We start from the raw sequence: 15,375 nt of genomic DNA, 5'->3' as shown, positions 1-15,375 counted from the left end.
GTGAGGGCGTGGTTTGTCTATGTGACGTCATCATCGCGCGCACCCGGAAGCGGCGCCGGGAGCCTGAGGAGGGTTCGGGGGGCCCGGGGGAGGCTCGGGGGGTCCCGGGGCGGTCCCGGCGCCGCCATGGCGGGGGAGGCGGTGCTGCAGGTGCTGCGGCAGGGCGTGTGGGCCTCGCTGACCGGCGGCTGCTTCCTGGAGCCGCAGCTGGGAGCGTTCGCCAACTGCGTGCGGCTCTACGTGTGGCTGTTCCTGCTCGGGCTGCCGCTCGGGCTCTACTCGGTGAGAACGGGGGCACCGGGCGGGGGGTCCGGGGGGCTCTGAGGGGTGGGAGAGGAGTTGACGGGGGGTTCTGTGAAAATGGGGGGGGTTGGGGTCTTTGGGGGGCTCTAGAGGGGACTTTAGCGGGTGTTTCTTGGGGACTTTAGGGGGTCTTTAGAGGGATCTTTAGGGGAGTGTTTAGGGGGTCTTTGAGGGTCTTTAGGGGGTCTTTAGAGGAGACTTTAGGGGGGTCTTTCAGGGTCTTTAGAGGGATCTTTGGGGGGATCTTTAGGGGACTTTTCAGGAGGTCTTTTAGGGTCTTTGAGGGGGTCTTTAGAGGATGTTTATGGGGACTTTAGGGAGTCTTTATAGGGGGCTTGAGAGGGTCTTTGGGGGGACTTCAGAGGGGTCTGTGGGTGTCTTTAGGGAAGTCTTTAGGTGAGGGCTTTAAAGGCTCTTTAGGGGTTTTGATGGGGGTCTTTAGGGGGATCTTTAGGAGTTCTTGCAGGGTCTTTGGGGGGACTTTAGAGGGGACTGCAGGGGGCGATAATGGATGTCTTTAGGCAAGTTTTAAGGGGGGTCTTTGAGGGGCTCTTTGGGGGGCTCTTTAGGGGAGGTCTTTGAGGGTCTTTGGAGGGGTCTTTAGAGGGAATATGGGGCATCTTTAGGGGAGAATTGAGGAGGTTTTTTTGGGTCTTTGGAGGGGATCTTTAGAGGGTCTTTAGGGGGTGTTTATGGGACTCTCTGCGAGTCCTTGGAGGGTCTTTAGGGGCGATAATGGATGTCTGTAGGCAAGTTTTAAGGGGGGCTCTGTGGGGGTGTTCCCGGTGCGCTCCTGACCCCCCCGCGGCCCCGAGCAGGCGCTGCCCCCGTCCCGGGCCGTGCCCGCCCTGTACTGTGCCCTGGTGGCCGCGTTCTTCGGCGCCGTCAAGGCCGTGACGTTCCGGCTGCACGCCCGCCTGGACCGGGAGCGGGAGCGGGACCCCCGCGGGGACCCCGAGGGGGGGGCGGCGGCGCTGCTGCCCCCCCGCAGCCCCCGGCAGAGGGACGGGACCCCCGCGTGAGTCTGAGGGGCTGGGGGGGGGTCCCGTCTCCTTTTTGGGGGGGTTCTGGGGGTATTTGGGGGGTCTGGGGGTCACTTTGTGTCGTCCCCCCCCCCCCGCAGCCCCCACAGGGACCCCCGGGTGAGTCTGATGGGTTGGGGGTCTCCCCTCTTTATTTGGGGAGGGGTCTGGGGGGTGGTGATGGGGTTGGGGAGGGGTCTGGGGGTATTTCGGGGGTCACCTCATGTCCCCCCACCCCTTGACCTCTGCCCCCTCGCAGCCCCCCCGGGGGGGCTCTGGAGCTCTCGGTGCTGCGGTGGCCGAGCGCGACCCCCCTCAACTCTGCGGCTTCAACCAACTCTCGGTGAGTGTGGGGGGGGCACAGAGACCCCTCCCCAAAACACAGAGACCCCTCCCCAAAACACAGACCCCCCACCCACCTGGTGTCACCTGTCCCCAGGAGCTGCTGCCACACCTGGACTCGGCCAGCGGGGCTGGGGGTGAGCGACACCGGGACCCCCCAGACCTCGGGACCCCCCCCCAGACATCGGGACCCCCCCAAACCCCCTCTGTGTCCCCCCCCCAGAGCTCCAGGGCATCCTCACGGCCGCTGACCGGGACTGGCTCCGCTCTGGGGGGGGGTCCCAGGGAGGGGGGGTCCCCAATGATGGGGCTGGGGGCGATGCCAGGACCCCCACCCTGAGCCCCCTCCCCCCTCCTGCAGGGCTGGGGGTCCCGCCTGGCAGCCCCCCCCCATCGCCCCCCCTCCCCGGGGACCCCCCCAGGACCCCCCCGTGAAGTGGGGGGGGGGCTCTGAGGCAGGTGAGACCCCCCATCCCACGGTGGGATGTGAGTGGGGGGACCCCAAAACTGGGTGGGTGGGGGTCCAGCCCCATAATGGGGGCGTCAATGGGACATTTTGGGGGGGGTCCAGCCCCATAATGGGGGGGCTGGTGGGGGGGGGGCTGAACCCCCATAAATGAGAAGGGCTGGGCCCTGGGGGTTCCTGAGGTGGGGGGGGCTCTGGGATTGGGGGGTCCCTGGGATTGTGGGAGGGGGATCCTGCCCTAAACCCGGGGATTTTGGGGGGGGGGTGTTTGGGTGACATCTTGGGGGTTCCCCACCTCGTTTTTCGCCGTTTTTTTTTGGCCGAGTTCTGGCGGCGATAAAAGAGCAATTAATTAATTAATTAATTAATAAAAGTTCCTAACGGCTCCAAAGTCGTTTTTTTTGTTGGTTTTTTTTTATGGTTTTCCCGCCATTCTCAGAGCTCTTTGGGGGGACACACAAACACCTGACCCTAAAATGGGGAGGGGGTGCAGGGATCTGTTGGGGGGGTCTGAGGGACCCTTTGAGCCCCCCGCCCCCCCCCCCGGGTGGGAGGAAGCGGCAGAAGGGAAGGGTGGGGGGGGGGCGGGGGGCGCGGCCGCCCGGGAGCCGCCGGAGCCGCTCGGAACGGGGGGTCCGGCACGGCTGGGACCCCCCCGGGACCCCCCCCAGGCTGGGGGTCACACCGACCGACCCCCCACCCAGGACAGTGACGGGAGGGGCCGCAGGTAGGACTTGGGGGGGCGGGGCGGGGTTTGTATTGAGGGGGGGGCTCACCCCGGGGGGGGGGGCGTTTCTCGGCGGTCTCTTGTCCCCCCCCCGCGACCACCCCCAAAATTTTGTCCCCGCCCCCCCCACTCCGGTGACCCCCCACCCCGCGACCCCTTTCCCCAGGGCCCCCCCTTTTCATGGGGGGGGGTCCCAGGAGATTTGGGGACCCCCCCGCGCCGCCCCTCCCCCAATTCCTGCCCCCCCCCCATCCACCTGTACCCGGGGGACGGGGGAATCACCCATCCTGCCCCCCCCCCAAATTATCGGGGTTTAAACAGCTGGGGAGGGGTCTGGGGGGGGCCGGGGGATTTTGGGGGGGGGGCCCGGACGCTGCTTCCTTCGGGGGGGGCGGGGGGGGGCCGGACGCCGGAGAAGGGAAGTTGGGGGGATGGGGGGCCGGACGCCCGAGTTCACAGCGGGGGCAAGGTCAGAAGCGGGGGCTCGGCGTGCTTGGGGGGGGTCCGGGGGGGTCTCTGGGGGTCAGGGGGACCCTCGGTGTGGGGGGGTCACTTGCGGGGGCTCTTGGGGGGCAGAATTTTGGGGGCTGGCGGCTGCCGACACTTCCTGGATGGCAGGAAACCGCCGGCGGCGGCGCGTCCGGGCCCCCCCCGAACATCCCCCGGGTCCGCGACTTCCCCCCGGACCCCCCCGGACCCCCACAAACCCCCCGGACCCCCCAGATCCCCCCGGACCCCCCCGGACCCGCTGGGGACATTTGGGGACATCGCGGCTCCAGGACCCGCGTGTCCGGGGGTCCCAAGTGTCTCCCCAAGCAGCGTTTTGGGGTCTGTCCGGGGAGTGGGGAGGGGGTCTGGGGGTGTCTGGGATGGAGGGACGGACACGGACGGACAGAGGGACACGGAGAGGGGGGAGAAACCCGCTGACCCCCCCCGTGTCCCTCCCCAGGTGTCACCGGCGCCCCCCACCCCAGCGAACCCCGCGAACGGAGTCCCCTCCCCACCCAGGGACCCCCCCGGGACCCCCCCATTGACCCGACCCGGAGAGGGGCGCGTGGGAAAAGGGGCGGGGCCTCCCGCAGGCGGGAATTCGCGGGCAGCCAATCGGAGCGCGCCGGTCGTTCCCACGTTCTTCCCATTGAGAAATCGCTGCCTGAGGGATCCCCGTTACAACCCGGGGGGCGAGAGACCCCCGGGGGGGCCCTGGGGAGTCCCTGAGGGTCCCTTGGGGTTCCCCGAGGGTCCCGGGGGGGTCCTGGGGGTCCCGAAGGAGCCCTTGGGGGTCGCGGGGGGGGTGATTGAGGGGTCCTAGGGATTTTCGGGGTTTTTTTTTGGGGGGGAGGGGCCATGCAGTCCGATGATCTCTTCCTCCGCAAAATGCGGGGTCCCTTAGCCCGGCCGCCCCCCGCCCCCCCCGTGGCGCTTGGTGGGGGGGTCCCCTCTCCTCCCCCCTCCCCAGGGGGCTCCGCCGCCCCCCCCCGGCAGCGCAGCAGCAGCGAGGCGACCCCGGGGAGACCCCCGGAGGATGGGGGGGGGTCCCCGGTGTCGGTGCCCCCCCGCAGCCGCACCCAAAGCCACGAGGAGGCCGCGGGAGTGGGGGGGGGCAGCCCCACGTCCCCCCGATTCCACGACCCTCTGCTGCTGCTGGGGCTGGCGGGGGGGGGGGACCCCGATTTCTTCCCCCGCCCACCCTGGAGCCCCCTGCTCGCCCATTACGACGTTCAGAGCATCCTGTTCGATCCCAACGAGCCCCCCCCGGGCCCCCCCAGCCTGATCTCGGGCGCTTCGGCCGCACACCTGGAGCCCGAGGAGCCGCCCGGCTCCCCCCGCGCCGCCCCCGGGGCGCTGGTGCTGAGCTGCCCCCGCTTCTGCTGCGAGACGGGGGGGGAGCAGCAGGAGCCGGGCTTGGGACCCCCCCGGGACCCCCCCGGGCCGGGGCAGCTGCCGAATGCGGCGGTGGCCGTGCTGGAGGAGCCCCCGGCGGGGGCGAGACCCCCGCACCCCATCGAGCACAGCGATGAGGGCGCCGAGTATTACCGCAAGTACTTCTATGGGAAAGGTGAGGCTGGGGAGGGGGGAAATGGGGGGCTGGGGGCGTCGGGGGGGGGCGGGCAGAACTGGGACAGCGAGGGAGAGGTGGGGAGGGGGTGAGGGGGAGTGGTTTTGGGGGGGGGTCGGGAGGGTCTTGACCCCCCCTGCGCAGAGGATCAGAACCTGGCGGGTTGGGATCGGGGGGGGCTTGGGGGGGTTTGGGGAGGGTCTGAAGGGGGTGTAGGAGGTATGGGGGGGTCTGGGGGGCTCCCGACCCCCCCAGAGCATCGGAACCTGATGGGTGAGAACGCCCAAAGCTCCGGTGGGACCGGCTGGGGTTTGGGGTGGTTTTGGGGGTCCTGGGGGGGCTCAGAGGATCCCGACCCCCCCCCCCATCCCCAGAGCACCACAACCTGCTGGGCGAGGACCCCCGGCTGGGGCCCGTGGCCGTGTCCCTGCGGAGGGAGGAGAAGGAGGGGGCGCCGCCGCAGGTGCTGCACAGAATCATCCTGCGCACCTGCCAGGTGAGCGGGGGGGGTCCTGGGGGAGGGGGCGCCTCAGGTGGGAGGGGAGTCACGGGGGGGGTGGGGAGGGTCAGGGCTCGGCAGGGCTGGGGGAGAAGGAGAGGCAAAATCAGCGCCCCCACCCCAAAAAACCCCCATAGAGACCCCCCCCATCATCAGCGGGGGTACAATGAGTTACGCCCCCCTTCCCAAATTAACCCCCCCGCCCCCTCCCCAGCTGCGGACGCTGAGGGGGTCGGTGCTGGAGGAGGCGCTGCCCCCCGGCTGCCGCCCCCCCGGGGCACGGGCGGTGCCCCCGCGGAAGCTTCTGGAAGTTCTGCTGCCCGGGCTGGCCGTGGGGGGGCTGCGGCTTGCCCCCTCCCCCGCCGTGCAGGAGACCCTCCTCAAATTGGACGAGCAGGGGGTGAAGGGGGGCTGGGGAGGGGGCAGCACAGGGTGGGGGGCGTTTGGGGAGGGGGATCCATGGGATCCATGGGATAACTGGAATGGGATCAATGGGATCAATGGGATAATGGGATCAATGGGATAATGGGGTGGGATGGGATCAATGGGATCAATGGGACACATGGGATCAATGGGATAATGGGATCATGGGATAATGGGGTGGGATGGGATCAATGGGATCAGTGGGATGGGATCAGTGGCACAGGATGGGGATGAATGGGGTGGGATGGGAACGGGGTCAATGGGATTGATGGGATCGATGTGTTGGGATCAATGGAACGGGATCGATGGGATAATGGGATCCATGGGATCCATGGGATAGGATAGGATGGGCTGGGGTGGGATGGATTAATGGGATGAATGGAATGGGATAATGGGATCCATGGGATGGGATAATGAGATAATGGGATCAGTGGGATGGGATAGGATTGGGTGGGGTGGGGTAGGATAATGGGATGGGATGGGATGAAATCAATGGAATCGATGGGATGGGATAATGGGATCCATGGGACAGGATAGGATGCGGTGGGATGGAAATGGATAGGATGGGATGGGATGGAAATGGGACAGGATGGGATAATGGGATTGATGTGTTGGGATCAGTGGGATGGAATGGGAGAATGGGATAATGGGACGGGGTCCATGGGATGGGAATGGGGTGGGATCAATGGGATCCGTGTGTTGGGATCGATGGGATAATGAAATAATGGGACAATGGGGTGGGATCCATGGGATGGGATGGGATAGGACAGGAATGGAATGGGGTGGAACAGAACAGGGACCCCCCCACGAGGTCCCTGCCCCCCCAGGTGAGCCGCCAGCGCAAGGTGGGCGTGCTGTACTGCCGGGCGGGGCAGGGCTCCGAGGAGCAGATGTACAACAACGAGGGCGCCGGGCCGGCCTTCGAGCAGTTCCTGACCCTGCTGGGCACCCGCGTGAGGCTGAGGGGCTTCGGCGGCTACCGGGCCCAGCTGGACACCCGCAGTGAGCAGGACAGGGGGACACACAGGGACATGGAGGGACAGAGGGACATGGGGGAACATGGAGGGACATGGGGGAACATGGGGGAACATGGAGGGACATGGGGACATGGAGATGTCAGGAACTGGGGGGACATGAGGCTGTGAGAGGAGACAGGGACTTGGGGACATGAGGGGACAAGAGAGGCTCGGGGACATGGGGACACACATGGACAAAGGGGCACGGGGACATGGGGGGGACATGGGGACACTCAGGGACACAGGGACATGGTGGACATGGGGACACACATGGACAAAGGGGCAGGGGGACATGGGGGGGACATGGGGGGACATGGGGACACACAGGGAGGGGTCTCCCCGGTGGGGAGGGGTCTCAGGCCGTGCCCCTTCCCCCCCCCCAGCCGACTCCACGGGCACGCACTCGCTCTACACCACCTACCACGGCTACGAGGTGATGTTCCACGTCAGCACCATGCTGCCCTTCACCCCCCGAAACCCACAGCAGGTACCGCCCTGGGGAAGGGGGGGGGTCACAGGGGGGGGGGGGGTCACAGAGAGATCACGAGGTCACAGAGGGGTCACAGAGGGTGATGCGGGTCCGGAGGGTCTGGGGTCCCCTCCCCAGTGCTGCCCTTCACCCCCGGCAGGAGCTCAGGGAGGTTGTGGGAGGTGGGGGTCCCTCTGGAGACCCCCCCCATGACTTTTTTGGGGCTGTGGACCCCGCCCCCCCCCGTGACAATTTTGGGGGCTCTGAACCCCCTCGTGACAATTTTGGGGGATCTGAACCCCCCCCATGACAATTCAGGGGCTCTGACCCCTCGTGACAATTTAGGGGCTGTGGACCCCCCCATGACAATTTTGGGGTCTCTGATCCCCTTTCAATGCCAATTTTGGGGTCTCTGACCCCCCCCAATGCCAATTTTGGGGTCTCTGATCCCCTTTCAATGCCAATTTTGGGGTCTCTGATCCCCCCCCAATGCCAATTTTGGGGTCTTTGAACCCCCCCATGACAATTTCGGGGTCCCCTCCGCAGCTGCTCCGCAAGCGCCACATCGGCAACGACATCGTGACCATCGTGTTCCAGGAGCCGGGCGCGCTCCCGTTCTCGCCGCGCGCGCTCCGCAGCCACTTCCAGCACGTGTTCCTGGTGGTGCGCGTGCACGAGCCCGGCACCCCCCGCACCGCCTACAGGTGGGGGCGGGGGTCTCCAATGGCTTCCAAGAGGGGTTTTGGGGGGTTCCCCGAGGGGGTTCTGGGGGTCCCAGGGCAGGTCTGGGGGGGTCTCAAATGGGGGTGGGTGGGTGGGGGGGGCGTCCCTGGGGGGGTCTGGGGGTCTCCAAGATCTCCTGAAGGGCTGGGGGGCGGGGGGGCTTTTGTGGACTTTGGGGGCTCTCCTGGATTTTTGGGTTCTCAGGACTCCTGGGAGGGTCTCCCCCAACTCTTGGGGGTCTCCCCCAGATCTTTGGGGGTCTCTCCTGAATTTTTGGGGTCTCAGTACTCCCAGCAGGGTCTCCCCCAACCCTTGGGGGGGGGTCTCCCCCACATTCTTGCCTTCCCTTAACCCCCTTTCCCCCCATAGCGTGGCCGTGGTCCGTCCCGATGACACCCCCGCCTTCGGGCCCCCCCTGGCCGAGGGGCAGCGCTTTTTGGGGGGCTCGGGGCTGCGCCCCTTCCTGCTGGCCAAAGCCATCAACGGCGAGAACGCGGCGGCGCGGGGGGGGCGCCTGGGGGCCATGGCCGCCCGCACCCGCCGCCAGTACCTGCAGGAGCTGCTGCGCGCCCACGCCGGGGGTTCCCCGCTCCCCGCGACCCCCAAGGGGCTCCCCACGCTCGGGGGGCTCCGCCGGGGCGGCTCCGCTTCGGGAAACGCGGACATATCGCTGGGGGGCGTGGCGGGGGCCTTGGTGTGGGGGGCTCGCGTTGAAATGGGCGGGGGTCCCGAGCTGCCCTGCCTGCTCGGAGTGGCCGCCGAACGCATCGTGGTGGTCGCGGCGCCCCCCGCCCCCCACCAGACCCTCTCTGATCGTTGTGGGGTGAACTCAGAGCAGCCCCCTCCTCAAAATAACGATGGGATGGGGGAGGAGACCCCCCCCGGGCAAAAATGTGAGTCGGGGGTCGCCCCCCCGAGCCCCCTGTTCAGCTGCGCCTGCCGGGACGTGCTGGGCTGGGGATTCAGCGAGGGGCGCCTGGAGATCTTCCACGGCCGCGGGGAGTGGGTCGGGCTGAGGCTGCCCCGGGGCAGCGCCGCGCAGGTGGTGGCCAGGCTGCAGGTGAGACTGGGGGCACTGGGAGGGACTGGGAGGGACTGGGAGGGGCTGCAGGTGAGACTGGGGGCACTGGGGGACTGGGGGGACTGGGAGGGACTGGGAGGGGAATGGGGGTCACTGGGAGGGGAATGGGGGTGACTGGGAGGGGCTGCAGGTGAGACTGGGGGCACTGGGGGACTGGGGGGACTGGGAGGGACTGGGAGGGAATGGGGGTCACTGGGAGGGAATGGGGGTGACTGGGAGGGGCTGCAGGTGAGACTGGGGGCACTGGGGGGACTGGGGGGACTGGGGGGACTGGGAGGGAATGGGGGGCCACTGGGAGGGAATTGGGGGTGACTGGGAGGGACTGGGAGGGGCTGCAGGTGAGACTGGGGGCACTGGGGGGGACTGGGAGGGACTGGGAGGGGCTGCAGGTGAGACTGGGGGCACTGGGGGGACTGGGAGGGGCTGCAGGTGAGACTGGGGGGACTGGGGGTCACTGAGAGGGACTGGGAGGGGAATGGGGGTCACTGGGAGGGGAATGGGGGTCACTGGGAGGGACTGGGAGGGGCTGCAGGTGAGACTGGGGGGACTGGGGGGGACTGGGAGGGACTGGGAGGGGAATGGGGGTCACTGGGAGGGAGTGGGAGGGAATGGGGACAATTGGGGTCCTGGGGACAGGGACACTGAGAGGTACTGGGAGCACTGGGAACTACTGGGGAACGGTTGGGGACACTGGGGACAGGACACTGGGGGGCACTGGGAGGAGATTGGGAGGGACTGGGAGGGAGCGGGGAACGCTGCTGGGGGGCTTTGGGGGGGTCTCCATGGGGATCTCTGAGAGTGGTCTCGGTGCCCCTGACCCGCGGGTCCCTGGGGGTCCCTGGGGGGGTCTCGGGGGGTCTTTGGGGGGTCTCAGTGTCCCTGTCCCCTCCCCACAGGCGGTGACCCGCGGGTGCGAGGCTCGGGAATTGGCGCTGCCTCGGGGGGCCGGGGGTCTCTCTCTGGGATGGGTCTGGGGTCTCTGGGATGGGTCTGGGGTCTCTGGAGCTCTGGGGGGTCTCATTAACCCTTTCCCCCCCTGGCCAGGCTGTGACCCGCGGCTGCGAGGCTCAGCAGCTGTCGCTGCCGAGGGAGGCCGGGGGTCGCCGCGGGTTCCGCGTGGACCCTCTGGGGGTGGTCTCGGCCGTCACTCGCTTCTCGTTCGCCGAGACCGCGGGGCTGCGGCCGGGGGCGCGGCTGCTGCGCGTGGGGCGGCGCCCCCTCCCCCGGGGAGACCCCCGCAAGCTCCGGGAGCTGCTCAGGAGACCCTCGGGACCCCTGACCCTGCTGCCCCCCGACCGCGACGGGCGGCCCCGGCTGTGAGAGGGGAATTGGGGCCGCTTGGAAATGGGGAGGAATGGGGGCTTTGGGGGGAATTTGGGGGGTCTGCGGGTTTGGGGGTCAGGGGGGTTTGGGAGGGTTGAGGATAGGGAATGGGGGAATTTGGGGGGTCTGGAGGTCGTGGGCGGTTTGAAAATGGGGGAATTTGGGGGGCTCTGGGGGGGTTTTAGGGGCACGGGGGGCTTGGGGAAAATTTGGGGGGTCTAGGGGGCAAAGTGGGGCTGAAAATGGGGGGAATGGGGGGGTTGGGATGGGGGGAATGAGGGGAACGGGAGGGGTCTGGGGGGTTTGGGGGGAATTTGGGGGGTCTGGGGGTCATGGGGGCAAAGGGGGTTGAAAATGGGGGCAGCAGGAGGGGATTGGGGTATCTGAGGGGGTTTGGGAGGAATCTGGGGGGTCTGGGGGCAGCTCGAAATGGGGGGGGGGTTGGGGTCATGGGGGGGTTGGGGGTTTGGGGCTGGGGGAGGAATGGGGGGAATTTGGGGGGGTCTGGGGGGGGATTGGGGGGTCTGGGGGTCATGGGGAGCGTTGGGAGGAATTTGGGGGATTTTGGGGGCACAGTTAGGACCGCGACCCCCCCATTGCCCCCCCAGGAGTTTCTCGGAGCTCTACGCTCTGTCCCTGGAGCAGGGCCGGGGCTCGGGGGGGGACCCCGGCCCTGGGGACCCCCCCGGGGACATCGGGGACAGCGACAGCGACTCGGGGGGGGCGGGCAGCGACGGGGGGCCCGGGGGGGCTCCGGCCCCACCCCCTGCGGCTCCCGCTGGCCCTGGATGAGGAGAGCACCCCCTTCCCCCCCGGCCCCCCCAGCCCCAAAAACGCCCACGGAGCCACCCCCAGCCCGTGAGTGAGCCCAGAACCCCCAAATTCCCCCGGGGACCCCCAGAATTGTCACCTCACCCCCTCTGACACCACAGGTCCCCCGCGGCTGACCCCACCCCGGACCTGCTGCTGCCACACCACAGCCCCCCCCCGGCTGGGGACCCGGTGAGTCCCCCCAGTGTCCCCCCCCCCCCATGTCCCCCTGTGTCTCCCCCATCCCCCTTATCCCCCCCACTGTCCCTCCAGCTTCCCCCCCATGCCCCCCCCCATGTCCTCCAATGTCCCCCAGGTGCCCCCATCCCTCTTGTCCCCCCCATGTCCCCTCCCAGGTCCCCCCGTGTTCCCCAGTGTCCCCCCCGATGTCCCCTCTGACCCCGCCCCCCCAGGGTCCCCCCCCGGATCCCGGAGCTCCCGTGGCCCCCCCCGAGCCCGGCCCCCCCCCGGGCGCCTTTCTGCAACGATCGCTGGGCGCCGTGTGTGGCCCTTTGTCACCCCGGGTCCCCTCTGTGTCCCCCCCCCGTGCCCCATCATGTCCCCCCATTTGTTGCCCCTCCTGTGTCCCCTCTTGTCCCCCTGTGCCCCCCCCATGTCCCCTCTTTGTCCCCCTTATGGGCCTGCATTTTTGTCCCCCGTGTCCCCCCCACATCCCCCCTTTGTGCCCCCTTTTCTCCCCCCCCGTGTCCCCCCCTGGTGTCCCCAAACCCCCTGGGGCTGTTTCCCATCCCCCCCCCGGGGGTGTCCCTGTCCCCTCCCCCCACACCCTCCTGGGGGTCCACTACTGTCCCCCCCCAGTGCTCTCGGGCTCCGGGGACCCCCAGGATGAGGAGTGGGACCTGATCGGGGGCCTGGCCACGGCCTGCAGCGGGCTCCTGGAGGCCATCGCCCGCGGGGGTGAGGGGATTTGGGGGCTTTGGGGGGATTTGGGGGCCTTGGGGGGATTTTGGGGGTTTTGGGGGGATTTGGGGACGTGTGGGGGGGATTTAAGGGGTTTGGGGGGGATTTGAGGGGGGATTTGGGGGGATTTTCGGGGCTCCTGGAGGCCATCGCCCGCGGGGGTGAGGGGATTTGGGGGCCTTGGGGGGATTTGGGGGCCTTGGGGGGATTTGGTGGGATTTTGGGGAGGTTTGGGGGGGTTTCAAGGGGATTTAGAGGGACTTCCGGGGATTCGGGGGGGCTGGCAGGGTTTTGGGGAGATTCGGGGTGTTTAAAAGGGATTGGGGAGATTTTTGGGGGCGGTTTGAGGGGGGATTCAGGGGGTTTGGGGAGGGTCTGGGGGGCCTTTGGAGGGCTGGGGGATTTGGGGGGCTTCGAGGGGATTTGGGGGAGTTTTGAGGGAGTTGTGGGGTCTGAGGAGGCTTTGGGTGGATTTGTAGGATTCTGTGCGTGCGCTGGGCTGTGCTGACAATGAGGAGGGGTCTCGGCACCCCCTCATTTGAGACCCCTCCCCAAATTCCCCCCCCCCTGCCCTCCCCAGGGCACCAACTCCGGGAGCTCCCCCAGCCCAGCCCGAGCCCGGCAGCGCCCGAGGATGAGTACGGAGAGATTGGGGGGCACGGGGGATTTGGGGGTCCGGGGATTTGGGGGCCCATGGGGGGGGGCGCACCGCGCACCGCCGGGCCCAGGGGATCTTGGGAGAAGGTTTGGGGGCCCATGGAGGCTCCTGACGCCGCCGGAGGTGGGGGCCCAGGGGATCTGGGGGGACTGGGATGGACTGGGGGGGCTGGGGGGACTGGGGGGCTGGGGGGACTGGGATGGACTGGGGGGACTGGGGGGACTGGGATGGACTGGGAGGGACTGGGATGGACTGGGGGGGACTGGGGGGACTGGGATGGACTGGGATGGACTGGGGGGGACTGGGGGGACTGGGGGGGACTGGGATGGACTGGGGGGGACTGGGATGGACTGGGGGGGACTGGGGGGGACTGGGATGGACTGGGATGGACTGGGAGGGACTGGGGGAAAATGGATGGGGCTGATCTGAGGGGTCTCCCCAGGGGTCTCTGGGGTCCCTCTGGGTTGGGGTCTCACGAGGGTCTCTGTGGGTCGGGGTCTCTCAGGGGTCTCTGGGTGGGGGTCTCTGTGGGTCGGGGTCTCTCAGGGGTCTCTGGGGGCCGGGGGTCTCTCAGGGGTCTCTGGGGGTCGGGGTCTCTCAGGTCTCTCTCTCTCCCCCCAAGGTCAGGACCCTCAGCAGCGGCTCCAGCGGCTGCTGCGACCCCCGGGACCCCCGAGAGCCCCCCATGAACCCCCCGGGACCCCCTGAGCCCCCCCCTGGAGCCCCCCAGACCTCTCCCTTGGGGACCCCCTGAGCCCCCCCTGGAGCCTTGAAACCCCCCCAAGGACCCCCTGACGTCTCTCAGGACCCCCAGAGCCCCCCGGGGACCCCCAGAGGTGCCCCCAAATCCCCCCCGAGGGCTGTGGGACCCCGCAGGACTCGGGGACCCCCCCCCTTTGCCCCCCCTCCCCCGCTAACTGTGAAACTGAAGCTGTGACGCCACCCCGTGTCCCCTCCCCCGCCAAGTGTGACACTGGGACCCCCCCAAGGTGACACCGGGACCCCCGTGTGTGTGTCCCCCCCAAAAGTGACACTGGAACCCCCACGCGACACCGGGACCCCCGTGTGTCCCCCAAAGGTGACACTGGACCCCCCCCCGAGGGGGACGCGCCGGGACCCCCCAATAAAAACCCCTCGGCCTCGGCAGCGCCAGCAGTGATGGGGGGGACAATGGGGGACAGTGGGGGACACTGGGATTGGGAGGTGACAATGGGGGACAATGGGACTGGGAGGTGACAACAGGACTGGGAGGGTGGCAGTGGGTGCCAATGGGACCCGGGAGGTGACAAAGGGGGACAATGGGTGACACTGGGACTGGGAGATGACACCGGGACTGGGGGGGTGACAATGGGTGACACTGGGATTGGGAGGTGACACCGGCATTGTCCCACTGGGGGGAGGGGACCCCAAATTCCCAGCCCCACCCCCCTGGCCGGGCAGGGCCAGCCCTGGTGGCTCCTCCCCACGGGTGACCTCCCCCGGGGGGGTGGCCTTGGGGACATTCCGGACACTTGGGGACATTCTGGACGCTCAGGGACATTTGGGGACACTCAGGGACATTTGGGACACTCAGGGACACTCCAGACACTCCGGACACACGGAGACACTTGGGGGACATTCAGGGCACACTCGGGGACACACGAGGGACACTTGGTGACACCTGGAGACACTCGAGGACACCCAGGACCGTTCAGGGGACACTCGGTGACACTCGGGGCCATGGCGGGGCTGAAAACGGCCACGGGCGAGGAGATCGATGGGTCCTTCGAGCTGCGGGTGGAGGTGGAGGAGGAACGGGAGTGGGAACGGGAGTGGGGACAGAATGGGGACAGGGACAGCCCGGGGGACAGGGGACAGGGACAGCCCGGGGACAGGGCCAGGCGCGTGTCCTCACCCTGTGCGTCACCGGGGACGTGACCATCGGGGAGCTCCTGCGCCGCATCGGGGACGCGCTCGGTGAGTGACCAATGGCCGGAGACACAGAACTGACCCATGGAACTGACCATGGAACTGACCCATGGAACTGACCCATGGAACTGATCCCTGGAACTGACCCATGGAACTGACCTACGGCCAGAGCCATGAACTGACCTATAGAACTGACCATAGCACTGACCCATAGCACTGACCCACAGCACTGACCCACGGCACTGACCCATGGCCGGAGCCACAAATTGACCCTTAGAACTGACCCATGGCCGGAGAGGGCCAGAGACATGGAACTGACCATGGCACTGACCATAGCACTGATCCCTGGAACTGACCCATGGCCGGAGCCATGAACTGACCTATAGAACTGACCCATAGGACTGACCCATAGGACTGACCCATGGCCGGACAAGGCCGGAGCCACGGACTGACCCATGGAGCTGACCAATAGAACTGACCCTTAGAACTGATCCCTGCAACTGACCCATGGCCGGAGCCACGGACTGACCCTTAGAACTGACCAATGGTCGGAGATGGCCGGAGCCGTGGACTCAGCCGTGGACTCACCATGGAACTGACCCTTAGAACTGACCCATGGCCCTGA

The 15,375-nt window shown here is 67.7% G+C and overlaps 3 protein-coding genes across 3 annotated transcripts in view; all 3 read left to right on the top strand.

Moving 5' to 3' along the window:
• The window catches only part of FAU (FAU ubiquitin like and ribosomal protein S30 fusion), a 581,541-nt gene that overhangs the window by 278,547 nt on the left and 287,619 nt on the right, over positions 1-15,375 (top strand). The window lies entirely within an intron of this gene.
• Positions 49-2,052, top strand: LOC115916296 (pecanex-like protein 3). The gene is made up of 5 exons (XM_030970001.1): positions 49-282; positions 1,122-1,321; positions 1,585-1,668; positions 1,765-1,804; positions 1,891-2,052. The coding sequence occupies exons 1-5, from the start codon at positions 127-129 to the stop codon at positions 2,005-2,007; spliced, it is 597 nt and encodes a 198-aa protein (XP_030825861.1). The 5' UTR covers positions 49-126; the 3' UTR covers positions 2,008-2,052.
• SIPA1 (signal-induced proliferation-associated 1) lies at positions 4,208-13,550 on the top strand. The gene is made up of 12 exons (XM_030969900.1): positions 4,208-4,919; positions 5,294-5,415; positions 5,633-5,818; positions 6,669-6,843; positions 7,241-7,344; positions 7,873-8,030; positions 8,419-9,109; positions 10,175-10,446; positions 11,062-11,234; positions 12,083-12,181; positions 12,765-12,965; positions 13,465-13,550. The coding sequence occupies exons 1-12, from the start codon at positions 4,208-4,210 to the stop codon at positions 13,548-13,550; spliced, it is 2,979 nt and encodes a 992-aa protein (XP_030825760.1).

The sequence above is a fragment of the Camarhynchus parvulus genome, unplaced genomic scaffold (genome assembly GCF_901933205.1).
Source record: "Camarhynchus parvulus unplaced genomic scaffold, STF_HiC, whole genome shotgun sequence".
Classification (NCBI taxonomy): domain Eukaryota; kingdom Metazoa; phylum Chordata; class Aves; order Passeriformes; family Thraupidae; genus Camarhynchus; species Camarhynchus parvulus.
This window is presented reverse-complemented; position numbering and strand designations above follow the sequence as displayed.